The sequence below is a fragment of the Silurus meridionalis genome, chromosome 22 (assembly GCF_014805685.1).
Source record: "Silurus meridionalis isolate SWU-2019-XX chromosome 22, ASM1480568v1, whole genome shotgun sequence".
NCBI classification, from domain to species: domain Eukaryota; kingdom Metazoa; phylum Chordata; class Actinopteri; order Siluriformes; family Siluridae; genus Silurus; species Silurus meridionalis.
Window position 1 is genome coordinate 3658319 of NC_060905.1, and position 27728 is coordinate 3686046.

General features: G+C 39.1%; 3 protein-coding genes across 3 annotated transcripts; 1 reads left to right on the forward strand and 2 right to left on the reverse strand.

Moving 5' to 3' along the window:
* Positions 1–17114: 17114 nt before the first annotated feature.
* Positions 17115–19818, reverse strand: LOC124376266. Its single transcript, XM_046835268.1, has 3 exons — positions 19602–19818; positions 19402–19482; positions 17115–18026 (listed from the first exon to the last, which is right to left on the reverse strand). The coding sequence occupies exons 1-3, from the start codon at positions 19776–19778 to the stop codon at positions 17529–17531; spliced, it is 756 nt and encodes a 251-aa protein (XP_046691224.1). The 5' UTR covers positions 19779–19818; the 3' UTR covers positions 17115–17528.
* A 1340-nt stretch (positions 19819–21158) lies between these two features.
* On the reverse strand, positions 21159–25321 carry mrpl12 (mitochondrial ribosomal protein L12). The gene is made up of 5 exons (XM_046834317.1): positions 25133–25321; positions 23755–23947; positions 23595–23672; positions 22770–22907; positions 21159–21581 (listed from the first exon to the last, which is right to left on the reverse strand). The coding sequence occupies exons 1-5, from the start codon at positions 25189–25191 to the stop codon at positions 21465–21467; spliced, it is 585 nt and encodes a 194-aa protein (XP_046690273.1). The 5' UTR covers positions 25192–25321; the 3' UTR covers positions 21159–21464.
* Positions 25322–26220: 899 nt separating this feature from the next.
* On the forward strand, positions 26221–27168 carry zgc:103625 (methyltransferase-like 26 B). Its single transcript, XM_046835408.1, is given in 4 exon segments — positions 26221–26428; positions 26533–26710; positions 26798–26802; positions 26852–27168. Coding segments are annotated over 3 exon segments (336 nt in total). The 5' UTR covers positions 26221–26428; positions 26533–26536; the 3' UTR covers positions 27009–27168.
* The last annotated feature ends 560 nt before the right edge of the window (positions 27169–27728 follow it).

Sequence of the window (27728 nt, forward strand, 5' to 3'; positions counted from 1 at the left end):
GATGACACCAAGAGTGTGATTATAAATCATTAAAACATTGCAAACATCAGAAAGTGAGAAATATCATGAGCACTGGAGTGTGTGATTATGTTCTTTCTGCAGTACAAACCTCCAAAATCTAGTGGAACATCTTCCCGGAAGAGTGGAGGTTATTATACCAATAAATGGGGACTAAATGTGGAATCGGATGTTCACAAAAGAAGCACATACCAATCTTATGTTCCGGTGTACACAAGCTTTAGTCCATATAGTCTACATGATTAGTGTTAAGAAAGCACTTATCATGATAATAGCTGCAGATGTTCTTGATGTTACCAGCTTGAGCTTGGGCATAGGCTTGGGCTTGTGGTGGTGATCAGGACAGCCTAGTTAGATGTAGATGTAGATGTAGTATGAATATACAAAACAAGCAAAGAAAAATTAGGAAAGACTTGAACACTGAATAACAAGAAAACCATTTGCTAATCCCCAGGCAATGTTGTTCAGGTGCAGAGATCATAAGTCAGGCTGTTTAAAGGTGAAGTGGTTAATCGGAACCGTAGTCCAGGGTCATAATGGTGAAAATACATACCTTTTTGCTTGTTCAAATTGCTGGACTTTTTTATTTTTATTGATTTTGGGTCTTTAGGGTTCAGATTTAAGCTTTTGTGTTTCATAAGGTAAATGCTGACATGTTTGACTGATTCCCAAAAACGTCCAATGCTTTATTTTTTGCCGTTTATTGGCCTTACATGCTGCAGTACATCCTGCAGTAATAACCAGCTATAATCTCAACCTTGATTGTTTATATTTCTGAGGCCAGGCTGCGAGCCAAAAACAATTTCCCCCAGCTAATGCCAGGCCCCGTATAAAAGAGGTAATGGCAATCTTCCGGATATGATGGTCTCCCAGTACATCACAACAAATCAAGAGTTCTGAGGCCAATTCTCGACCCTGTCTCGCCACTTATTACCAGCACCTGGAATATGCATACAGATACGGATGTGTTCTTCTCCTGCTCATGGATCACGCTCATTTTCTCCCATCTACACCTGGCCTCTGGGGCAAAATCAAGAAGCGAAGTGAAATGAGCGAAATTGCCTCCTAACAGGTGTGAATACAAACATCATGTTACCTGGAGCTTTGTTTAATAGACTGAGGTCAAGCTCACACACGTAGCTTGATCACAGACATGCTCTAAAGGCCAAAAACAGGCAAAAGAAACCTAAATTGATGGGTTTTGACGCCATTGTATCGTTAGTGCAGCATAAATTTAGTATTTGTTCAAGCAGACTATGTTAAATTGTATTATTCCAGGATTATTATGTTTTTTTCTTTATAAATCGATTTGACATCATTGTGTCTGGCTTTTCTTTCCAGGCCACTGTTTTCCGTTCATCATCTGTTCCTAATAAAATGACGCCTTACACACAAAGGAAAGTTTAAGTTGATTAAATTGGCATGTTTTTTCACTCTTCCACTTTTTTGTAAACATATACATAAATGCCCAACAAATGATGAGATTGAAAAACTGAAAGAAGAGAAAATTTTTTCTAATAATTTAAACGTTGATTTCGTACTTAATGGAAGGAGTCTCCAGTGTCAACACCTTGAAAGAGCTGGTGAGTTTTTCCACCACAAGAAAGTTTTCAAGACATTTTCAGGTTGCATGGCAGTTGTTATAAAAGCTTTCAAATAAATAACCACTCCTGAGTGTAATGTTATATATATTTTTGGGAAGTCACTTTGTTTTAATACATTCTCAAGCAAGAGAAATGGAAATACAGCAGGATGTGTTGGAGACTCTCCGAATTCAGATTTCAATCCCAGAGCTCTCTGGAGAATTTTCAGATCCTCTGCAGAATAAAATGGTTACTATAGATAAATAAAAAGGGTGGTTGAATATTTTAGACTGTAAACCATTCTCCTAGAGCAGAAACGCCTTCCTCTTGACCCCCATTACCAGGGAAGGGACAGCATAGTGCTTAAGGTTTTGGGTTACTGATTGGAAGATTGCTGTTTCAAGCCCTGGTATCACCAAGCTGCTATTCTTGGGGCCCCAGAGCAAGGCCCTTTACCCTGCGTTTCCACGGGCACTGTATAATGACAGACCCTGCGCTCTGAACCCAGCTTGCTAACATCACTAGGGTATGCAAAGAAAGCATTTCACTGTGCTCTAAAGTACTTGTGATAAGAATAAAGCACTTTTTTTTCCTGAATGAATGTTTTAAAATCTAAGACATGACCCTGTGTTGTTTTAGTTTTCCATCTAGCGTCTTTGCAAAGTCTTTCCAGTGTCAACAGCAATCCTAAGCAGAGTTTTACCTTGTGTACTGTTTTTCTTGTATTTACTTTGGGTTTGTCACCTAGCCACTATGGGCAGTGGTGGCATTAATCAGAAGGTCAAGGGTTCGAGGCCCAGCACAGCCAGGCTCGTCCCTTGCACAAGACCCTAACAAGATTCCGAACAAACTGGGATTTCTGAAGAAAAAAGTAACTATGCTGCAGTATACATTCATGAAACAAAGGCTTCTCCTTCTGCTACTCATTAGAGATAATACAATGATGGTGTACTTGCCTGTGATCTCAATCCAGGATTATTAGAAATGCCTGGATGGCACGGCTCTGTGAGTATCCTCTAACTAACACCCTCTTTGAAATAACTTGAGCCATGTGTACTTTATGTCCTGTAAGTTTTCAAGGTTTCCAAAATCCCATCTGACCCAGCTCACGTGAAAAGGCTTGATAATTAGCTGCTGTAACCAATCGGGTGCATTGGGATTAGAAGAACCTTGAAGCCATGCAAGTCAAAGGGTCCTAATGACTTGAGTTATTGAGCCCTACTGCCTGAGGGCATGATTTAATGAAGACCCTGCAGTCAGCTCCTTTAGGCTCACTTGACTTTCTTTGTATCATTGTCCTTTCGCTATATTATTAACCATGTGTTAGTTGAAGGACACATATACACATATATGGACAAAAGGTTCTGAAAGTGCTTTTTGAGCATCCTATTCCACATTTAGGCCCATATTTACTTTTATTAAACCCTCCACTCTTCTGAGGAGATGTTCTACTAGATTTCAGAGTGTGCTTGTGGAGATTTGTATGAGATTCAATCAACCAAGGGTGTTAGTAAGGTCAGGTGCTGAGGTAGGTGAGGAGGTCTGGGGTGCAGCCAGCATTTAGTTCATCCCAAAGGTGTTTAGTAGGGTTGAGGTCAGCGCTTCAATGAATGAAGGTATATCTTGTCTTGTTTTAAGCTGCTTTGAAACAATGTCTATTGTTAAAAGTGCTTTACAAATAAAAATTTATTGAATTGAATCATTGTTAAGCTCCTACAGGAAAAAATTAATAAATCTGGGTGCTGTGCTGAGGTGGAGATACAATTACCACCCTGAAGTTTTTTTAATTTTACAATAAAATGTTTTATTCCTTATGCACATCAATAATTTGCCAAGGCCAACAACCATTTGGCTATCCATTTATAGTTACATTTAATGTAATGTCAGTTTCTATTCTGACTTACATTATAGCAGCTATAAACACTCTTTCCCTCGCCGGCATCTCTTTTCTCTCTCTCAAGAGAGAGAGATGATAAAACATAACTTGCCTTTTACAGGAAATGTTGGAGCATCTTTTGTGCTGAAAAAATAAAGTCACAGAGTTACCTTTAACTGTAGCAAAGTACTGACACTGGTGACTCCTTCCTTGAATTGTAGATGAACTTAGAGGAAAAAAACATCTACAATTACACCTGTTTTTAAATATATCTATGAGAATCATATAGAATTTAGAACCAGCACATTAATACTGTATAAACTTGTGATTTGGAAGCTGCACTTTCAGACCAATCAGAATCCAGAATTTAAATGCTCTTTTGAATAAAACGATAATCCTGGGGTCCTATATATTTCATCAGATGCCGTGAAAGTGCTCTTGAGGTTAGCTTCCAGAGAATGTTATTGACATGGTTTAAAAGCCTCTTGTCCCTTTTTGACCCCTATAAAGACATGACATTTTGACGCACTTGATCATCCTCTGTGTCGGCTTCTTGAGTAATGTATAATAGAAACTTGTACTTTTTGTTAACGAGACGGAGAAAGTATAGAAGACAGGAACATACGAAAGAAAAGGGCAGGAAAGAGGCAGGAAGTGAAAGTCTGAGATGGCGAAAAAAAATTGATGTTCTGCAAGCGTGTGATAGGCAGGTAACCTTCAGGGCTCCTGCAAAAATTTAATTCAGAGTTCCATTAGCAGCAAACCAATCCATCAAACTACAATACAGACACGAGAGAACACAAAAAAAAGCTACTTTTGCTCTTTTGTGAAGGAATAAAATAAAATAATAAAGACATTACATCTGTTATTTCAGTAAGCCATTATGGATGAGCTGGAAGTTTCAGTCTTACTTTTGAATCAGAACTATTAATTAACAAAAGAATGAAAGAAACCATGTCAGAAACCATGTGGCAAAAGTATGAGCACCCCTGAGCACCATACCCATGCGTGCTTCTTACCCAAACTACCCCAAAGTTTGATGTGAAATCTCACACAAAACAGGGACAGTGTAAGTGCAGACAGTGTATCAACAATGTACAGAACCAATTTTATTATACACTCTATTGCAAAGATTGCACAAGGGAAAGTTGGACTGTAACTTTCAAAAAAGTAAAACTCAGACATTTTTGCGTGTTGCAGTCAACTTGCTGACAAAAAAGCGGACAAAACCAAAGAAAAATTCATTTCCTAATTCTGGGCTAGTTTTAGGTCTTAATGTGCAGTAGGGCTGGAAATCATTCTTCACCCTGCAAAATGCCTTTCGGGAATAAAGGAAGATTCAGCTCATGCACTGTCCAATCGATTTACACAAACTATACAAAAGGACCAATGACAAAGCTTTTTGTGTTTTTGTGTATTCAGTGTGCTATATTTCTTTTTTTATTTTAATGGAAGAGTTTGGAAAACTTTTCTGTGTTGCGTGTTTTACATTCCGAGGAAACAGGGAATATCACAAAGCCAGAAGAGCAGCACTAATGGACTCCTGAGTTACTGAATAAAAAAAAAAACATTCTCCTATTTAATCATCCATGTCTGACTCGGATTGAAGAATTTACCCTCAGACAGAAAGGTATAAAGGAGAGAGCTGTATTGTGGCAAAGTAATAATTTTTTTTCCCAATTCACTGATCAGTGCATCGACATAAAATTTGGTAAAAACTGATTTATTTATAATTGTTAATAGATGTGATATATTTTCATTTTTTAGAAAGTGACCAATAATTTATGACCAGGATTTTATATGTAAAATTCTAATTCACATTTAATTTGTCCCTTACACATTCATACAAAGTACAACATATAGTGGAATTGTCCAACATGTAAACATGAAAAATAGAAATAGAATATAAGAATAAAAATAAAGTAAATAAGTAAAATAAGTATAAGTATAAGTATATTAAAAGTATAGTATAACTAATAAGTTTGGAAATAAGATTTAGAATAATATAATATAATATAATATATACACACTATAAATTATATACATGAAGATTGATTTTTCCTCACTAAACTGTTGAATATGACGTATCACAACACTACGGAGACCGAGACGTGTCCTAAGAGTCACATAGAATACAGATTAACATGGCAGAGGTAGAGCTGTAACTTCCTGCAACAGAACAGGAAAAGAACATCGTGTTTGTGTTTGCTGTCTGTCTGAAAGAAATAGAAATAAAAGTGAACTTTCTGTACCATTATGAATTGCAGAGCAATATATTTTTTACATTAAATCATTACACTGAATCAAAATTGGATCGCACTGCATTGTAATAGGGATGGCGCTGCTTCACATATATCTTTAATGTATCGTATCTTTGGTTAGTAATGCATTCAAATCAGTTTCTAACATGCATGAAGCATGTACGTGTCTGCTAAAAGGACTCAGGGATTTCTGTGGAAGCCTCCATGAAATGCCAAAAGCTGACATTTAAGCTATCTGGGAAATTATAAGGGACGTGTGTCAAGTGCCTTTATTGTAATTACAGCCATATTGTTAGGCGTGGCACAGAGGCGGAAGCCGGAGTAACGGCAAACAGAAACTTTATTTGAACAAAGGCAGAGCCAACACAAAACACCCGTGCAGTTCGGGACAATCCGGCAAACGGCAGTTCACTTGTATTACCCACGGTGCGTTATGGAGGAGGCGCGGCACGGAGGGAAGCGACGGGGAAGCGTCGGTAGTCCGAGGTGCGCTGGGGAAGCCAAACGCAGCCGTGGAGTGAGCGAGGAGTCCGGGCGAAGAAGGCACGCAGCGGGAGAAGCACATAAGCGAATACACAGCCTGAACCTGCACGACCACGCATGAACGTACAATAACGGACCCCGAGTGATGGTGAGTGAGTGGTTTATATGGAGGCAGGGAGAGAGTTCATAATGCGCTTCAGCTGTGTGTGATTTGCGCTGCACGCTTGGGAGCGCGCAGCGGCAAAGGCAGCCTCTGAAGGAGGCGTGGCAGGTGGATTCCTGACACATATACAGTGCAGTGTCACTTCAGCACGTTTCTTCAGGCCTGAGGTGCCACATGAAACAACACAAATGCTAACACAGTGCTAACAAAATGCTACCACAACACAAGGAGACAGTGAACACAGTGATAGTTCAGCAACAAAATCAATTGTGATAAATTGGCCATATAATAAAAAAAAATTCTGTACATTTGGTCATTTAACAGCAGTTATTTGTGTAAAAGTTTTCAATGAAGGCGTCCATTTTAGTGTGTGTGAGTGTCAGTCCAGTACCCTTGTATTGAGGAGTCTGATGGCTTGTAAGAGGAAGCTCTTACACAGTCTGGCTGTGAGGACCCGAATGTGTGATGCATGTGTGTAATCAGCCACAAAGCTTCTTCTCTTTATTCCTGACACACTGAAATGCAAAAAAACAGTGTATGAAGGTGAGGTTTTAATGAAGGCTGTTCGAGTGAGAGAACTGCGCTTGATTTGCCAGCGTTCGGCTTCAGATAAATAATGCAAAACCGGCCCGGTGTGTGTGTGTGTGTGTGTGTGTGTGTGTGTGTGTGTGCGTGTGCGTGTGTGTGTTTAGCCATGCCTCAGCTTGAATGTTCGATCAAGAGATCCATGTAATAATAATTTTACATTGTCTTGCTGTTTGCTTCTTTCGCAGAACCTGTGGAAAGGTTAATGCCGAACCGCAGAGACGTGCCTGATGTGTTGTAGAGTGGAGCGACTCCACGTAAACACTGCATACTGATGCTGGAGCTGTAGAGAATACTTATTTCGTATTAAGTTGCACACGTATGATACACTGTTCAGGGAGCGGAGTCAGGGTTGCGATGTCACTTGGAGAGATATTGCAAGGCCGAGAGCGTTGGGACTCATCAAACCCCTCACACACACACTCTTCATTCTTCCGCTCTTTAGAGAAGGTACCAAAGCATTCAGGCCTTCACATCGTAAACCGTTCGACTAGTTAATACAAAGGGACTGCAATGAAACACACAAACACACAAATTCCAGTTAAAACAATCATTTTTGCTACAGTATTTATTATTATATGAAGAGTTCAACATTTTGAGTTCAAATCTTAGCCGCACCAAGCTGCCACTCCTGGGCCCCTGAACCAGGCCCTTGCTAATAATTAACAAAACCTGAGCAATTGACTGTACCGTAATGAATAAACTATACACTATATATGTATGTGACAGCAGGTGCGTGGATAAGCACCGGTTCACGAGTGGAGGCAGGAGCAAGACAAAATTAGCAGTAAGAAGCACACCTGTAGCTGATGAGACTGATCAAGACAAAAAAAACTCAACCAACCGCTGTTTAGAGTAAGGCATCTTAAATGGCAGAAGATGCATACGTCCTGGCAACGTCCTAACGTAACGTATCGTATCGTATCGCATATATGCTGCTATGTTTGCCTGCCATGCAAAACTTAAAATATTTGTACAATTTTGCCGTGTCACTATCGTCATTGAAAGATCGAAAAATCTTAACTCTTGAACTAACTGTATATAAGTAGCTGCATGTAAAATTGTTTATGGAGGTGGACTCCGGATCAGATGGTCAGAAGTTCAAATCCCAGCACCACCAAGATGCCACTGTTGGGCCCTTGAGCAAGGCCCTTAACCCCCTTAATTAATAACCCTTGTTAGTAAGACGCTCTGGATAATTGCATCTGCCAAATGCCGTTTATGTAAATCATGTCAATAATGTCGTGATTATTAGACTTGTTACTTGTTATGTAGAGATCATAAAAAAAATAAGTTGTGATCACTAGAAAACAAGAAAGAAAAAATATTGTATTGCATGGCCTCTTAGAACTTCTGTATGATGGTCATCTAGACTGCTTTTTTAAAATATTGTTAACCAACTATAATTATTTTTATTTATTTATATAATTTCCTTTTTTTTACACTGTAATTTGGTAAATGCCTAAACAAGTATGATGCAAACATACTTTGCGTAAGGAAAACAATAAACTGAACTGAACTGAATATTAAATCCATAACAGACTTTTTAGACTGATGTATTCTCAGTATATGATCTATTGAACCCGTATCAGGATTTATCTCATGATAGACACTTTGTTGTTCCGGATAAGTTCGTCTGCCGAATGCAACAAATGTGAATGTAAATGTACTAAAGCACTGTCACAGCCCCCCATCGCCAACCAAACAAGAAGCCATCATTACAGAAGATGGCAGTTTGCCAGAGCTTTATCGAGCCACTCTACAAATCCGGATGTCGGATGCACTCGTGTTTTACAGAACAAATTCTCGGTAATGAAATTACTGCTGACTTACTGGCTAACTGATAATACTAACAGCCGAGAGACTGTGAGAGTGAGTTATTACTAACCTCCCCTGGGGGGGTAAGATTGCTTCTCTTGGAGAAGAGTATTTTATCAGCAGAAGATGATTAGCACAGTAGAGAGAGAGAGAGAGAGAGAGAGAGAGAGAGAACTTGTCAATACTGAACATTCTACCACATTAAAACAGATGGGATTCGTATTCACTATATAGACAAAGGTTTGTTACCTGACCATTAGATGGGGTGCAGTCAGCTTCCCAATTCATGATGTTCAATAGGGTTAAGGTCAGAGCGGATCTTCCACTCTATATTCATAGAGCTGGCTTTGTGCATAGGAGCATTGTCAGGCTGGAACAGATTTGTGTCACCTAGTTCAGAGGCAAGGAAAATTTTTATTCTCGCACATCTAAAGACAACTTATACAATTGTGTTCCTCCAACTTTGTGTTAAACGTTTTGGAAAAAAACACATCTAGTGTTTATATAAATCAGTGCATATTTGTTCAGAGGTCCTGATAGAAAAAGTATAGTTGTATCAATTAGTTAGCTGAGATATCTTCAATTGGGTCCCGGACAAAAACCAGCTGCAGACCTGCAGAGTTATAGCAAGAAGAGTACAGGCCAATCGACAGCCCAATCGACAGCAGGAAAAAGTGTGCTTTCCATATCATTCAAGGCATGGTAGCATTTTATATTAAACACAACAAAGAAAACTGTAACCTGCTAATTTTGCAAAGTGGAGCTTTGGTGGGATGGAAATACCTCAGTGATTCACAAGCACATGAAAAGAAAACACACTGGTGTCAAGGATGAATGTGAAACATCAGCATGAACAGCAAAAAACTGTATAATCCTCCTCATGGGAATATGAAGTGCTACTGTGTAAACTGTTTACTAACTTCAGGAAAGTCGCACTGGATCTGTTCTTTTGTTATTTGCGAGCATCAGGTTGCTCGATCAGCTCGCTCGCGACATCGTGATGATTCAATTAAACCGGTGCGAACAAACACATTATAAAAGCTGAAAAAGAAAACAGCAGCATTAAACAATTATATTTTTTGTCACTGTTGTGATTTTAAGTGAATGATTAGGCATTTGTAGACCAATGCATATTTATTTCCTTTTTTTGATCAAGCCTGTTAGCTTACTGTGTTTCTCTGTTCTATTCTTTTTTTTAAAGCATTTTTCTATTACAAATGTTTACTTTACTGCGGCTTTACTACGTCCAAATGCTTGTTTTCAATGTTTTCATATTTCATTCATGCATATATCATTTAATGCTTATACAAAATTTCATTAATTATATATTCTAGATGCTTATATCTTCACAACTGAACAAAAATGTCTGTGTTTTGCAGATGGCAAGATGACAATCATGATTAAAAATCCATATAAAATATAATACAACTTTTTTCGTTTAAAAGAAATGTCAATATGTGGCTTTTGCATTTTTTAAATAGACTTTTATAAATAAATAGCGAAGCTGTTGAGATGTTGGGATGATGGTTTATAGCTGTGTTAAGTTCCCCTTTTAACGTCTAGGTCTTATGGCAGTAACTAACGTGTTGTATTTGTGATGACGTCTGGAGAAAAAGGAGCTAAAGTTCAGTTTCCATTTACTTTTATTCCTGTACAATTCAAATGACAAGAATCATGAAAATGAGTATGTACAATGAGAAAGGGAAAAGAGGAGAAAGCAATCAACAACTACAGCCAGTATAGCGGTGAACAGTAAAGTAGACTCTATAAGCATTTTAGTATTTTAGCGCCTACAACTGAAAACCTCAATAATGATGGAACTGTAATCAATAGACATTCTGTGTAGGAAAGGTTCCCTTTTGGTTCCTCTGAAGGTTTCTTTGAAACCATCTTAGGGAGTTTTTCCTTGTCATAGTCACCACTGGCTCGCTCATTTTAAACACTTAAAATGTACAATTATAAGTCACAAACCTATAGGCAGTGAACTTATACAGTACAATCTTTCATACAACTTTATTACAAGATAAAAGATTTGTATTTGTTACAAACATAGTAATATACAACTTGCAGTGAAATGCAAACCTGAACGGCAGAAATTTGTGCATTAGATAAAAGAGACTTTAAATATAAAATAGGATATGAGAAAATATATAATGTGTTAGCTAAAATAATACCACGTCATCTCTTTAAAGCTGCTTTGAGATAATATAAAAAAGAATTAATTGAAGGAAATTGAATTGAAAGCATCTTTATCTCTACATTGGGTGTTTGGGGGGGTGGGGGCACGGGCGGGGAGCTTAAGAGGCATTTACCTCTCTAAGCTTTGTGCCATGTAGATGTAAATGAAGGTTCAATTTCAGATTAATGGAACATTGTTGGCAAAGGTACAAACTTGATCAATACACAGGCAATAGGCCAGGAGATCAACAAATAGGATATCGGAGAGAAGAATAGAATTGAGAACAAGGTCCATAAAAGGCAGCAAACAAAGGATTAGTAACAAGATATAAACAGTGTATTATTTGGCAGGAAGTCTAATTAATGAAAGTCCTTGAAACCATGGCTGTGATTGGCATTAGATCAGTATAAAGTCGATTGTGAGCAGGGTGGTGAATGTGTGTGTTGGGAGACGGCATTCCGGGCAGCCATGTTTGAAGGCAATATTTCAATATGGTAAAAGCCTTTTTATTCGACTATGCCTTACAATTTTATTTATTTTGTTTGTATTTTCCGCCGATGAAAAGGCACATGGTGCGGAAAACCCCATTCTGTTCGCCATAAGATTTTTTCTAATCCGGTCTGTATTTCATAACATCCAACCGAGATACAGTCTGGCATTGCTACATTCTTTAAATCAAAGGTGTATTCAAAGTATTTTCAAACAAAGCTACAACATAAAGGATGACTTTCATTATCCGGATCCTTTGAACAGCCACGTTCTGGCTTTTAGAATAATTAAGTGTCCGAGCTCCTCATTTTAATTTCCAGCTGCTGTTGAATGCGTCGTTCAGGGATTGAAACGACTCTTCTTTCGCACCGAATGGGCTTTTGTAGATAAGAGTGTGTCAGGGTCCGCTCTAAAAAATCATTCATTCCCATTAGGAGATGCTCATTGACATTGTCTTGCACCAGATTTCGGAAACTGCACTAGCAGCTGTGAAGGTCACTATTCAAGATATCTGCCAACACATTCACACACACACACACACACACACACACACACACACACACACACACACACAGATGGGCATTCAATTTATCAAAGGTCATAACCACATTGATCTTCTCAGAGAGTGATGAATGAAATTATGAAGTCTGTAATAATTAGCTACTCATTAAATAATACATATACTTTGACAAAAGCCCTTCTAAGGTCATGTGTATGATACTGAAATTATTATATAAATAAATGTATAAAGGGAAAACACATAGTTCCAGATCAGTTTAACAGGACAAAGTTACTCCGGAAAAATAAGACACATGGGTCTTACACTCGTAAGTATATGGACAAAAGTTTGCGGACACTGGACTTTCTGAACGTCTCATTCCATATTTAGTCCCCATTTGAGTTATTATTCCCCTTAAGATGTTCAACTAGAATTTGTCTAGATTTTTGTCGGCCGCAAGGGTGTTACTAAAGTCAGGTCCTGATGTAGGTGGAGGTCAAAGCTGAAGATCTCAAGATCCTTTACTCCGACCCATATAAACATTATCTTCATGGAGCTGGCTTTGTGCACAGGAGCATTGTCATGCTGGAACAGGTTTAGGTCTCCTAGATCAACTAAAGAGAAAATTTCATGACATCCTACACAGCTTTGGTACATATGGCTGGAAAAGTCAGGTGTCCCAATACTTTTGTTCCTATAGTGTACACTTAATGTGGCTCAGGGTGGAAAAAACATGTGCAAATGATTACACAGTGGATTGTTTTCCTGTAACGGTGCTAAATCCAGTGTACTCGTCTTTAGGGACTACTTTAAATACTGTTAAGTGTGCCGGGTTCAGGCACTGATGGTGCAACAGGATCTGTTCATGCCTCTGAAATGGTATGTGGATGTTTATCATATGCAATGGAATTCACTATGTTTTCTGCGTACAAAGCGCAGCCTACAAACTGCCTTCAAATGCTGTTTAATGATGTAAAACACGACTCCAACTGACTGAAGAAGACTGTAGAAAGTACATTACTCATAATTACACACTTTAGTGCTGATGATATTTCTCACTCTCTGGTGTTTGTAATGTTTTAATGATTTACAGTCACACTCTTAGTGTCACCCAGATGAGGATCAGAATCTGGTTACTCTCAAGGTTTCTTCCTCATACCATCTAAGGGAGTTTTTCCCTGCCACAGTCGCCCCAGGCTTCATCATCGGGGATTAAATACACATCAGTTTGAATATGTGAACTTTGTTCTATAATTCTTACATTCTGTAAAGCTGCTTAGACACAGTGTCTATTGTAGGATTATAATAAAATAGAATAGAATTGAATTAAATTAAGTTCGGGGAAAATCTGATGAACCCTGTAAGAGAAGAATTTTTTTCTACCTTGTACCCAAGATGCACCCAAAATCCAGAATATCCGATGTCTTGACAAGTATTTTGCAAAAAAAAACTAGCATGCAGAGTAAAAAAAAACTCAATAATAATAATAACAATAATAATAATAATAATACTAATAATAATAATAATTCTATCCATTTCAATAGGAACCATTAAACCCATGGCCCTTACACTCTAATTAATTAAAAAATCAGTAATGTTCCCCTCTTTAAACAGAGTCCTAACATCTTCAATAATGGGAATGATGTATGATTTTTCCCAAAAACTTCATATTTTCCTTAAACTATGTGCATACAATGTGATCCGGGCCTCTGAAACCCCAGCAGTCCACATTTAAGCTCCTACATCACCGACACTACAGATTATTCTGTGCTGTTCAGACCGATATATCGCAAAGCGTGGTCTTTGAGAACTTTTCAAAGAAACAAATCCAAAAAAAGCAGGACTCTTACAGCTCCACTAATCAGAACGCATGTACAGTCCTCCTCACTCATAGTGCTGCACTGCCTCCTGTTGGTCAATCAGTGAACTTTAACCCTGAGAAATCAATGCATGAAAGCACCCAGAAGCCATTCATCAACTGTCCATCGTTTTCCAGATGTGCAGAATAGAACAGAGCTGTCCTAGAAACAGAGGTCATGGCTTTTATATACAATATGGACAAAAGTTTTGTGACACCTGGATTTTCCAGCCACATATGTTTCTTTCTCAAATGGTATATAGACAGTGGCATTGAGTAAAAGACAGGAGGTGGAGCTGAAGGTAGCAGAGTTGAAGATGCTGAGATGTTAATTGGGAGTGTTAAGGATGGATAGGATTAGAAACGAGTTTATTAGTGGGACGCATGTAGCGCATGTAGGAAGTTTTGGAGACAAGGTGAGGGAGGTGAGATTGAGATGGTTTGGACATGTGCAGAGGAGGGACATGGGGTATATCAGTAGGAGAATGCTGAGAATGGAGCCACCAGGAAGGAGGAAAAGAGGAAGACCAGGATGTGGTGAGGGAAGATATGCAGGTAGTTGGTTTAAAAGAGGCAGACGTAGAGAACAGGGTAGGATGGAGAAGGATGATCTGCTGTGGTGACCTCTAATGGGAGCAGGCTGAAAGAAGAAGAACAAGATGTGCTTCTTTCCCAAAAGGTTGGAAGCACATAATTGTATAAAATATGTGGAAGACTCATACCTGTTCCAGCATGTGTGCACAAAGCCAGCTCTATGAAGATATGCTTTACATGGGTTGGAGTGGGATAGGGTTCTCCTGCTATTGAGCTTCAAACTCTACTGAACACATTTGGGATGTGACCGCACTCCAGGCCTCCTCATCTCATCTACCTACTGTAAGTACCTGACTTCAGTAACACGCTTGTGGCTGAAAGGATCTCTTACAAACAGCCAAATAAAAGCACATCTTCCAATCTTATGCTCAGATGTCCACATATATTTTTATATATTATCCATATATTATAAAATATACAGTAGCTGTTTTATGGTGTCTCGTGGAGTTTAGAGTTTGAGAAACAGGAAACCTTTTTCTTTCTAATGTGAGATGACTGAAATGTGAGATGCAAAGAGCTGAAAACGGAGACTCCTTCCAAATAAACTATTTTAAATAAATATCTACTTTCTGAAAACCTCAATGGTTTCCACACACTGTGCAGCAGTACTGTCTGAGCCGCTGTTTTAGAAATGTCACTCCTATAGTGAGAAAAATGTCCTGTTTTCAGGGTAATCAGCTGAAAATTGCAGTCTATCTACAATGAAAATCTTTTCTTTTTTCTTTTTTTCGAGAACGCTTGTGTCAGACAAAGAGATGAAAGCTGGCTGTCTCTCTGTAATAAGTCTGCGGTGAAGTGGGTGACAATATCGTCAGGATCCGCTTCTGGAATTGGCTGTAGCAGGAAAGGGAAATGAATCCCAGTAGGTGTTGAAATGTGTTGGATGATTGGACTGCTCAGTAGTTCCAAAGTTTATTTATCATAAACTAGGGATGGTAAGATTCACTGATTCGCATCGGTGCATCGAATACAAATTTGGCATTTGTATCGTAAAGCATTCGAATTTTTTCACATATTTTTTCGTCGGTAAAAAACGATTTATTTATACACAATTATTAGTAGATGTGATATATTTTCATTTTTCAGAAATTGAATTGAATATTTGATATGTAGATTGTTTCCCGAGCACAATCTCACAGCACCACTGCCACGTAAACATGGCGTATCACAACACTTCGGAGACCGAGGCGTGTCCTGAGGGTCACAAAAAAACACAGATTAACATGGCAGAGGTAGAGCTGCGTCTTCCTGGAGACACAACAACAACAAAAAACCGTCTGGTTTTATTTTATAATTTTCTTTCTTTTTTCTTGCGCTATGAAGGCGTGTTTGTGAAAGGGCAATGCGTTAGAAGTCAGAAGGCTCTGATGATTTGTTGTCTGAGGCAAAGAATAAATGCGAATGATCTGTACTATATTGAATTGCATAGCATCATCGTTTTTCCATTGCATCGTATAGCATTGATTCTAATCAAAATCGGGTCGCACTGCGTCGCAATAGGGGCGAATCATATCGCATCGGTAGCTGCTTCATATGCATCTTTAATGTATCGTATCGTCGGCTATGAATCGAGATGCGCATCTCATCAGCCTCAGTTACGGAGCTGCACATCTCCATCATATACTAAAGATAAAGCATTAAGAAAAATACCAACAGCTTCTGATCAAAGCCTCCCACACACAATCATTAAAAATGTTGACAACAGAGTCCTTAAAAATAAATTACACAAAGTTGTTAGAGATGAGTACAGCCCGAGGGACAGAAATCTCATTTGAGCGCTGAAGTACTGCGCACTGCGTGCCTGATGGCGGGGTTATAACGAGTGTTAGCAGGCTGTGAGGAGTCTCTAATGATACGACCTTGCTGAGACAGCGTGTGGAGCCTTTCAGCCTCGTGTTGCAGAATTTACATACGAACCGATCTCGATACGGCCAGTTAGAAAACTCTCGATCGTGTGTACGGGATTAGCGTGACTTTGACTTTTTAGAGTTTTTAGAGTGACTTTGACCGCCTGGTGCTGCTGTAATAATCCAGTTGATGATTTGATGAAGGAAGAATGAAAGACAGTGTATGATTTGAAGGCTGATTTGATTTCTTTTGTTTGTTTGTTTTATCAACAATGCAGTTGTTCAATCCAAAAGGCAGAACAATGTTTAAAGATATCATGTAATCTGCTGGGCTACAACATGATGTGATCTCGATTGATAAGGCAACAATCCGATTGCTTTTCATAAAGCAATAATACAATGGGTTTTTTTACGATACAGCTGAATCACTGAAATATACAATGTGACCACAATACATACACTAATAAATCAAATTAAATTTGTCACACACACAAACATACAGAGTACAACATGCAGTGAAATGCTTGTACGACTGTCCAACATTTTAACATAAAGAAGAAATAGAATTTAGGAATAAAAAAATATGGAATATAAATAAAAGGTATAAATGATAAAAAATAGATGTATATACATGAATTAGTATTGCAGATATTGGAAGTACACATTAAAGTGATTTAGTGATTGTCCTTAAAATGTTCATGTGAAGTGTGGTGTGATATAAAGTGTTAAATAGGGTTGAGGTCAGAACATTGGGAGATCTTCCACTCTAAATAAAAGGAAATCAAACAGAAATGCAAAGACATCAAGAAAATATTTTATTAGTCTTAATTCACACAAATTTGTGACACAGCGACATGAACCTTGAATGTTTTACTTTTTTTTTTTTTAATACAGGAAACAGTCATGTGCAAATTAAACGAGATATATTATCAATTGCAGTTTCAGTGAAATGCTGTAGCAACACACAATTCTTCAGACTTGAGGAAAGGTTTGTGCATCCAGGAAGTGTTAATTATAAAAAAAAACAGGAAGTGAACCGATACTCATTCAGATTTATTTGTTGTTTTTAATTGTAAATGTTTCTGGTCCATTACAGGGCAGTGCACTTACTGTGTGTGTGTGTGTGTGTGTGTGTGTGTGCATGGTGTCCTGCACTGGTTAATCTTTTAATCAAATCCAGATTCTAATCCAGATTGGGTCCCCGACATTACCCAACATTCCTAGACTTGACTCCAGGTCCACCAGCATATAAGCTGTTTTTAAATGTTTCCTTTTTCAAGTCTTCTCACTCTTCCTCTCCGGCTGTTCAGGCATGGGCTCTTCACTTACGTCCACGATGTAGCAGGGAGCAAAACTTGTCTTTGATGGTATGCTGAATATCTCACTATAATATGTCTGCTCGTTCTTATATAACTGCCTGCTCTCAATAATGGAAGGACATTTTAGTGCCCTCCACAGGCGCTGCTTGATCCTGAGGCCCAGCTGCATGGAATAGACATGTGGCTCTCCGTTTAGCTTCACAAGCATCATATCCACCACCGAGTGATAGAGTCTTTGGTGCTCTGGAATGCTTAGATTGTGAATCTTCAGGGGAGTTTCCCTCAGCGATGCAGCATTGGACTTCCTTAACGGAGCAGAAGAAGCAAAGGCGGCGGGCCGTGGACGGAATTCAGGAAGAACAGCAGCATTTTTGATGTAGCGCTCTTCCGGATGTGGCTTCAGCTTCTGCAGCTCTTCCTCCTGTTCTGCTTCATGTTTAAATTTCTTTGCAATCTGAAACAAGAAACATGAGTCTAGAAAGTTAGTTTGTTGGCAGTGTAAACCGAAGCCCCTTTCACACGGCTGTAGTTAAAGTCAGTGTGTGTGTATATACAGATATATAAATATACACACACATATATATATATATATATATATATATATATATATATATATATATATATATATATATATATACACACTGACCAGGCGTAACATTATGACATTATAAGGGAGAATATTGTATAGTTTCATTGTGTACTGCACAGTATATGGTTGACTTGAACATTATAAATAACCACTTGTTACAACCGAGGTATGCAGAAGAGCATCTCTGAACGCACAACACGTCGAACATTGGGCTACAGCAGCAGAAGACCACACCGGGTGCCACTCCTGACAGCTAAGAACAGGAAACTGAGGCTACCGTTCACACAGGCTCATCAAAATTGAACAATAAAAGATTGGAAAAACGTTGCCTGGTCTCGAGTCTCGATTTCTGCTGCAACATTCAGATGGTAGGGTCAGAATTTGGCGTCAACAACATAAAAGCATGAATCCATCCTGCCTTGTATTAACGGTTCAGGCTGGTGGTGGTGTAATGGTGTGGGGGATATTTTCTTGGCACACTTTGGGCCCATTAGTACCAATTGAGCATCGTGTCAACGCCACAGCCTACCTGAGTATTGTTGCTGACCATGTCCATCCCTTTATGACCACAGTGTACCCATCTTCTGATGGCTACTTCCAGCAGGATAATGCGCCATGTCATAAAGCGTGAATCATCTCAGACTGGTGTCTTGAACATGACAATGAGTTCACTGTACTCAAATGGCCTCCACAGTCACCAGATCTCAATCCAATAGAGCACATTTGGGATGTGGTGGGACGGGAGATTCGCTTGGATGTTCGCATGGATGTTCAGCCGACAAATCTGCAGCAACTGCGTGATGCTATCATGTCAATATGGACTAAAATCTCTGAGGAATGTTTCCAGTACCTTGTTGAATCTATGCCACGAAGGATTAAGGCAGTTCTGAAGGCAAAAGGGGGTCCAACCCTGTACTAGTAAGGTGTACCTAATAAAGTGGCCGGTAAGTGTATGTGTGTGTGTGTGTGTGTGTGTGTATATATATATATATATATATATATATATATATATATATATATATATATATATATACACAGTATATACATACTGTGAGACCGTGTGTGTGTGTGTGTGTATGTGTGTGTTCTGGTGTAGCCCACGCAAAAGTAGAGGTGTAAATCCGGTGTGTGTGTGTGTGTGTGTGTGTGTGTGTGTGTGTGTGTGTGTGTCGGTTCTAAACTGAAAAGTGTTCGCTCCAGATGTCAACAATAATTTCTTTTTTCTTTTTTTCTATCTTACCGGTTTATCATCTGAGCTTGTGGCAGCAGAAGCAGGTGATTTTGGATCATCATCAGCTTCTGCTTTCCTCTTCTGGACACGCTAAACCAAGAAATAGTACAAAAATCGTATATAAGCATGTCTGATCTGCTACTTTAAAGTACTAATGGTGTACTAAATACAAAAAAGAGAGGAAAAAAGAGAAAGGAAGGTCTCTTTACTTGTTGCCGGGCGCCGAATGGTTGAAATCCGTTAATGACACTTTTCAGCTTCTCAGAAAAACTGATGTGTGTGTGTACTGGCTGAAGTGTAGAAGATGCTGCACGTGTTGAACAAAATGATGAACATTTCAGGGACCCTCCAACACACTTACACACACACTCACAAACATTCATCATATTTGTTTTGCAGGAATCGGAATTGATGTCTAATCGTGCGTCGGGGGTTGGGGGCGGGGGTTGGGGGAGAGCGTATATGTGTTGCTATGGTAACAAGCATTTGTTTGGATTCTTAGATTCAACCGTAGATCACATCAGAACATGGTATAAATGTGTGTGCCTGGTTTCTGGTACCTTCAAACAAAAATGTAATGAAAAACGACACAATCAGTAGCAGACACGTGACAGACACACTTAATTCTCACACGCTCATTTCTACATCACAACTATTTATTTAAATTTAGTTAAATTTTCCGTACCGGAAACGCGAATGGTGTGTCTCTAATGGTTTCTGGTAGCTGTTTGGGAAAGAACCACATATGGCTGGAAAAGTCAGGTCCCAATGCTTTTGCAATATCTTCTACTTTTTTATTGAAGCTAAACATTTATTTATTTTTGAATCCAAAGTAGGATTGATATTTTCATGTGTAAATCCACCCGCTCCATACAACACGGGTATTGCTTCCCTGGTAAAGAGCATTAGTACCAAATTATGGATGTGAAAATCTTTCAAATGATGAAAATGTACATTTCACAGGAGCGTTGAAATACACCAGACTCTATTTTGCAGCTCAAGCAGCTTAGGTTTGAAAAGTCACAGACTTTTCTGTGGCAGAAACGACAAACTCGCACCACCCTGTGATGTCACTCGCATCCCTCAAGAGCAGCCATGAGAGTCTAATGATTCTGTTTCCAAACACGGTAGAAGTCCGGATGCTAATGAGGAATATGAGCTGATATAAAACACCCAAAACCAAATTTAAACAAAAATCCAACTCCAAAAAATTCTTAAGTGTTTTAATGGTAAATACACGTTTTAGCCAAATGTTTTTGGACACCTGACCATACAATTAGTACGTGCTTCTTTCTGAACATCCCATTCCACATTTAGTCCCTATTTACTGTTATAACACTCTTGTGGCTGAATAAATCTCACAAAATCTAGTGAAACCTTTTTCCAGAAGAGTGGAGGTTGTTAGTAAAGTCAGGTCACTGGTGTGGGTGAGGAGGCCTGGGGTGCAGTCAATGCCTGAAACATTTATCCCAGAGCTCTAGAGCAGGAGATCTTCCACTCCAACCCATGGAAAGCAGATCTTTGTGGAGCTGGATTCTCATCTTGAAACAGGTTTGGGTCTCCTAGTTGGGGTGAAGGGAAAATTTCATGCATTCAAAGACGTCCAATACAGATAACATTTTGGGGAAGAATCACATAAGGCTGGAAAAGTAAAGTGTCCCAATATTTTTGGCCATAGTGTGTAGACCTCATCCAGAATCTGTTACTCTTGAGGGAAAATTTACACACAAAAAAAGTCAGAAAACAACGTTCACATCATGACAACATTTTCCACGTTATTATATGACATTTATTTAACCATGGACAAATGGTACACGTCTCGACACAATCCAGGACGCATGTCCTCGCTGCTAAGAGACAGGTGCAGACAGACAGGTGTGATGGCCGGGTGGTGAGAGAATTGCAAGCCTGCAGCCTGCTACAGTTCAGTCTGAGAGTTCACACACCCAGAGCCATCACTTTATCTGTTTCCCAAAAATTCCTTTCAGCTTCATTGTAAAAAAAAAAAAAAAAACACGTGTATAAACAGAGAGACAGTAATGAGGATGGACGCTATGGAGTTCTGTGCAGATCTACTCCAGAACCACGGTGCCCCCTGCTGCTTCTAGAGCCGCCTTCAGTTTCTCTGCCTCTTCTTTGGAAACGTTCGCCCGGATCTCCTGTGGCAGCGACTCCACCATCTTCTTAGCCTTCGGAGATGAGAAATAAAGAAATAAATATATATTATAAAAAATAAACAGTAAAACAGGACAAACAGTTGCTCTTGAAGTGCATTGTCTCCTTTTTGACTCATTTCTGATCAAGGAGTATTTAATGCTAACTGAATAAATACTTTATATATTATTTCACACAAACAAAATTGATTTACCGTATTTTCCGGACTATAAGACGCTACATTTCCCCCACCCTTTAAACTCCGCGGCTTAAACAATAAATTGGCTAATTTATGGATTTTTCCGGGGTTTTTCCCGGGTCACAATCTTCAAGCCAAAAAACTGAGCCCCATAACATTAGACCAATGACATTGACGAACGGGTTCAGGTGAACCAATGAAACTCTTTATATTAAATCAGATGCGCTCCCACTGAATCGGGCCGCAGCACATCATAAATATGGATGATGTTCCTCTGACGTTTGACCTGCCGCTCACTCAGACTGTCTACAGGAAATGCGAATCATTCGTCACGCTGAAAACAACCGGGCATGAAAACACACATCACCTGTGTTCTGAGCTGCACGGCATCGGGAGGAAAGCTTCACCGATGGTGATTTTTAAACACACGACGATGCCGAAAGATAAACTCTCGAGAGAAATAGTTGTGAAAGGAAGGAGGAAGACAGTGAACAATGACTTTCTTGGTAGGCTACTGTTTAGATACAAGCCATGTAACAGACACTGTCTTTCATTAAAGCCTGTGTAAAGTTCATTAGTTTCAGTGTAGACACTGCGGCTTATAGACAGGTGCGGCTTATTTATGTTCAAAATAAAAAATTTTGTACAATGCAGTGGGTGCGGCTTATATTTGGGTGTGTTTAATAGTCTGGATATTACAGTAAGTAAATTACTGCAGTACGAATGTTTGTTGACTGGTTTTCATGGTGGTGTAAATTTTATACATAACATCATACAGACAACTGTATTGGGACACCCGAATTTTTTAACCAGATGTGTTTCTTCCCCACAAAAACAGCGGCGCACAGCTGTTTAGGACGTCTTTGTATGTGTTGGCGTGAAATTTTCCCTTTGACTTTAACTAGGAGACACAAACCCGCTCCAGCATGACGAAGCCCCTGTGCACAAAGCTGGCTATGAAGATATGCTTTACATGAGGTGGAGTAGAACATGTTTCAGGTATAAATCTCCGTCTTGCTCTTACCTGGACGAGATTTAATCCCTGCATGCAGTTCTTCACTTCCTTGATCAGTTTGACTTTATCTTCCACCTTCAGCTCGGTCAGCTTCACTGTGAAATGGGTTTTCTCCTTCTTCACCGGGGCTGCGTCTTCCTCCTCCGCCTGGACATGAACAGCACGTGTTACGACGTATGAACAGTTTAATAGCTGGAAGGTGCAGGTGATCAGTTTGATCAACATTCTAACCAAATATTAATAATATGTATAAAAGTTCATATGTATAGTTTAATATCTGATGTTTATTATTTAGTTTAGAATTAATACCACACATCCCTGCTAGACTAGTAAACTTTTAATTAATTATACGGACAAAAGTATTAGGACACACAACTTTCCCAGCCATATGTGATTCGTATTTAGAGGCACACAATTGCATCGTGTCTTTGGACTAAAAAGAGAGATTCAAACCTGTTCCAGCATGACGATGCCCTGTACTACAAAGGCTGCTCCATGAAGAGATGCTTTACATGGTTTGGAAAGGAAGATCTGGGATAAATATTTCATGCTGGCTGCACCCCAGGGCTTCTCACCTCACCTTCATCAGTACCTGACTTTACTACCAGTCTTGTGGATGAACAATTCTCACACAAGTCTCCACAAACGCTCCCAAATCTAGAACATCTTCCCCAGAAGAGTGGAGGTCATAATAACAGCAAATGGGATCTAAATGTGATGTGTCCCTCTTTAACGATCTTAAACACCGAATTCTCTTTTTTTTTTTTTTTTTAACTAATTGACTGATAATCTACATGATTACACATTTTTATCTTTATATCCAGAAATCTTTACCGGAGCTGCTGTGGCGGTCTGTGTGGCAGCCATCGTGCCCATCGGCATCATTCCCACATCCTGAATATTCAGCGTTTTCTAGGGGGAAATAATAAGAACAATAAGGATTAGTCTAAATACAACACGGTGAGTCAGTACTCACTTCGGTCTCGGCTCCTACCTTGAGCAGCTCGTTGAGATCGGAGACCTCTAACAGGGTGAGACTGGCGATGTCATTGACCAGCTGCTGGATTTTGGGTGAATACTGCTTGGGTGCTCCGTCCAACGGCGGCATCGCTATGGCATCGGAGAGATGGGCGGGGCTACAGTGGAGCGCTCTCAGCGCAGACAGGGTCGGAGCAGACAGGTGACGCCTACATCCAATCAAACATGGAGAATCAAATATATTACACACAAATAAACCTACACAACCTTTATTTCTTAACTACTAAAGTTTCTGGAGTCAAGAAAGAAAACGAGGTACCTAGAAGATACCAGAGACACCACAGCGAAACGTGTGCATGAAAATGTTACTCCTATTTTTGATCTGATTCGAGTTTAATGTTCCCGTTCTGACTTGCGTTATCGCAGCGATTAAACCGGTCTTCATCCTTCAGCCATGAATCCAAGAGTTACACAGTTACACCTCTGACTCGCACTGGAGACTCCTTCCATAAATGTTCTTCATACAAGAAAACCATCACCAGTGGATTATCTTTTCACCTTATACGTCCCTCCACTAATATCAAACATGTTGATCTAGAAAAATCAATTAATCAATTAATCATCTTCTGACCAATCAGAATCCATGATTCAGCAGCGCTTTATTATAGGGTATAAATTCGCTGCATAAAAAGTAGAAGATTAAAACAGTATACGATTTGATCTTCTAGAGAACTGGGATGAAATCTGAAGACTTCTGAAAAATAAATGTGATGATATAAAGAAAGAAATGAGGCTCGTGTTGATCCTAGCTGATGTTTGACCTTGCAAAGAATCCATCCTTATACTAGAGAAGCTAACCAGGCTAAGAAGCTAACCTGCTGACTAGTCTTGATTTAAAATTAAAATAAAACTCTTACAGGATGTTTTATAAATATAATATCTCGGAACATTCAGAGAATGTGTTTATGTATGAAAGATAAATGCGCGTGCACGCGTTTCTCTCTTGATACTGCAGATTTATGTGCTAGCCTAGCATGCTAGCTGCCTCCTTTTGACTAGCACATCTAGATAAAAACCTAACAAATATCCAATAAACAGTTGAAACTGGTTCTTCTGTCGTTTCAAAGCATCCCCATCGCGTCAGTGAACTCAACCTGAGCATTCATTTAGCTCCAAATCCCATCTCCTTCTATCAACTGCTCAAAAAAGAACCGGCTGTATTCCAAAAACACTGCCGCCTGCAATCCGAGTACACTACATAGGGCGCGAGGAGTGCTGCGGAAACACGCCGCTGGAGTATCCCTATATATCAAGAAGCGCGTGATTTAGGACACAGCCCTGCACCGGTTCCCATTAAACACCATTTCGTTACTTTTTTCTTTTTTTCTCCTCACCGGTGCGTTTTTGCGGCTATCCGCAGCGAGGTCCGGATGCAGTGCAGTGTGCAGTACATTGTCCTTTTCCTGTCGTTTTCTTTTCCTAATAATCCCGGCACACACTTCTCAGGCTCTCTGTCACACTCACAAGCACATGGCGTCCTCCAGGCTCGTTCACTGACCTACCCACAATGCACTACGTCGACAACTGCCTGATAGCGTGGTTGCCAGATACATATGAATCCCCACCCAACACTTTCCCTCCAATTTTTTTTTTTTACTCAGTTGCTTTGGAGCGTTTCTTAGACCATAAATGAAATTTCTCAAAACTCCTTTGTTCAACTCCAAGTTCTTGCAAAATCCTGTAGTTTATATTATTAAAAGTAAGTGTTTGTAATAACATTTCATTGGCATCAGTATAGTCCTTTTGTCACAAACAAGATCGTCAAATTGTTTAGTCGTGTTGTCAGTATGATGCACAGTTTCAGGATCTCTTAATATAAACTAAAATTTGGATTACAATAATTGAAAATGCACAAGGTGGAATATCTTCTGTATGTCATCTATAAATTTTTGCAGCACAAATGTATTTATTTGATTGTATATTTGATTTATATTGATGAGAGCCCGGACAGGATTCACACTTTTACTGTACTGTATTAGTGTTTGGTTGTTCATTAATTTTCAGAAACTGTAATTCTGTTTCACTCCATCACTAATTTAAGGTTTACGAGATTCACCTTTGACCTGTTATAGAGAACCAGATGATCATTGGTTGATCTGATGCCGTATGACTATTACGACTATTCAGGTGAAACCAGCATGATATATTTTGATCAACATGACAAACAATTAACAACGTAGGAAACAGCAAACAAATGTACACAATCAATTAAATTAATGTAACGAATTTGCTTTTATGATGTGCACAAGCGACTACAATATGTAGAGGTTGAACGAGTAGTTTTTAAAACTGTGAAATGCGTGAATTGAAGTAACTGATGTTTTTCTCTAAAAGCAGTTTGCTCGTATTATACCTCAGAAAATATTATTTAAAAAATACGTCAAAGCATTTTATTTATTTATATTTTTAGATACAACAACAACAACTACTACTACGTAGATAGATGGAACTGGTGTTGAGGGACAAAGTAAAGTTCTCTGTCAAGAAAGGAATTTGATATGCTTGATGGTCTTCACAAAAGAGCCGCTGATATTCACCAACACTCTTTAACGTTCGGTTTATCCGTAGTCAGAGAGTCAGCTGGCTGACCAGACGAGAACGAAGAGAAGCATCTGAAGCTTTTTAAGCAGGTAATCTTCTCATCCATCCACCAGACACTTCAGTGACGATCATTGAGTGAGAATGTCAGATTTGTACATTGTGTAGTAATATAATGAATCCTTTCCTGTTGTAGGCCTATGCTGGTGTCTCCTGCAGCCATGTGCAGTCAGGACACATTATTCTCGGTCCTGCAGGATGTCCAGAATGATCAGGCTGAGCGAGAGTTGTTCGTCCTGGAGCTGGGCTCTGGTACAGGGCAGCACATAGTTCATTTCGCTCAGGAGTTACCACTAACTTTATCACCTGATCATGCATCATGATTTCCTTACAGTATAATTGCATGTAATCAGTCTTTCTTTCTCCCTGTCTTCTATTTCCATCTCTACAACTATATACAGAGCCTGTAAAAAAGAAGCCTGTGGTTTCTGAGAGACACATGCATGAAGAATTAGACCAGAACCTGCAGGAAACGTGAGCATTTACTCACAACCTTGGTTCTTTACAATCTTGCTCAATAATCCTGAATGAAGTCTTCCAGACATCGACGTGCTCGGACAGCTCTCGTTTGGGAACAGGTTACGGCTAGAGAGAATGGTGTGTAACAGTTAGGGGGAAAATAGATGTTCTACTTTTATCTTCCTTTCACAGATTTACACACCATTTCAAATACTTTCCCTTCATTCCATGAATATTCATATGATTGGCCAGAAGATGGGGATTACATCATCATCATAATCACCATTCCACGTTACCATTCGCTGTTATTATAACCTCCACTCTTCTGGGAAGATGATCCACTAGATTTTTTTTTTTTAGAGATTTGTGTGAGATTTATTCAGCCACAAGGGTGGTAGTAAAGTCAGGTATTGATGGAGGTGAGGTGAGGAGGTCTGGGGTGCAATGTTCATATTCATCCCAAAGGTGTTTGACAGCAAAGCTCTATTGTAGGAGATCTTCCACTCCAACCTGTGTCAAGCAGATCTTCATGGAGGTGGCTTTGTGTACAGAGCCATGTCATGCTGGAACTGATTTGGCTCTCCTTGTTCAAGTGAAGAGAACATGTCTAAAAGATAAAAACTACAGCCTATATAGACATATGTATAAGAAGATTAATAACACGAACTGAGATTGCTGCAAAAATCTAAGAAAAATAGTAGAGCAAAATGTAAAAGAAATACATAATATAGATATTTGACAATTGTCATTATTTTCTTTATTGTATTAAATATTAAAAAATATTATTTAATGTTAATAATTAACATTTTTTTAATTGATTTCTTGAAATTTCCACAAAACCAACTCCTCACATCTCCTCTTTTCCCTCTTCAA

What these genes read in the sequence shown, in the direction of transcription:
- LOC124376266 (XM_046835268.1), bottom strand. Translation starts at nt 19,778, where the DNA reads ATGATGAATGTTTGTGAGTGTGTGTGTAAGTGTGTTGGAGGGTCCCTG. An exon ending in CATTCGGCGCCCGGCAACAA is followed by an intron (nt 19,483 to 19,601) that starts GTAAAGAGACCT and finishes TTCTTGGTTTAG; the next exon opens with CGTGTCCAGAAGAGGAAAGC. An exon ending in CAAGCTCAGATGATAAACCG is followed by an intron (nt 18,027 to 19,401) that starts GTAAGATAGAAA and finishes TTCTTGTTTCAG; the next exon opens with ATTGCAAAGAAATTTAAACA.
- mrpl12 (XM_046834317.1), bottom strand. Translation starts at nt 25,191, where the DNA reads ATGTACTGCACACTGCACTGCATCCGGACCTCGCTGCGGATAGCCGCA. An exon ending in ATCTCAACGAGCTGCTCAAG is followed by an intron (nt 23,673 to 23,754) that starts GTAGGAGCCGAG and finishes ATTTCCCCCTAG; the next exon opens with AAAACGCTGAATATTCAGGA. An exon ending in AGACCGCCACAGCAGCTCCG is followed by an intron (nt 22,908 to 23,594) that starts GTAAAGATTTCT and finishes GTTCATGTCCAG; the next exon opens with GCGGAGGAGGAAGACGCAGC.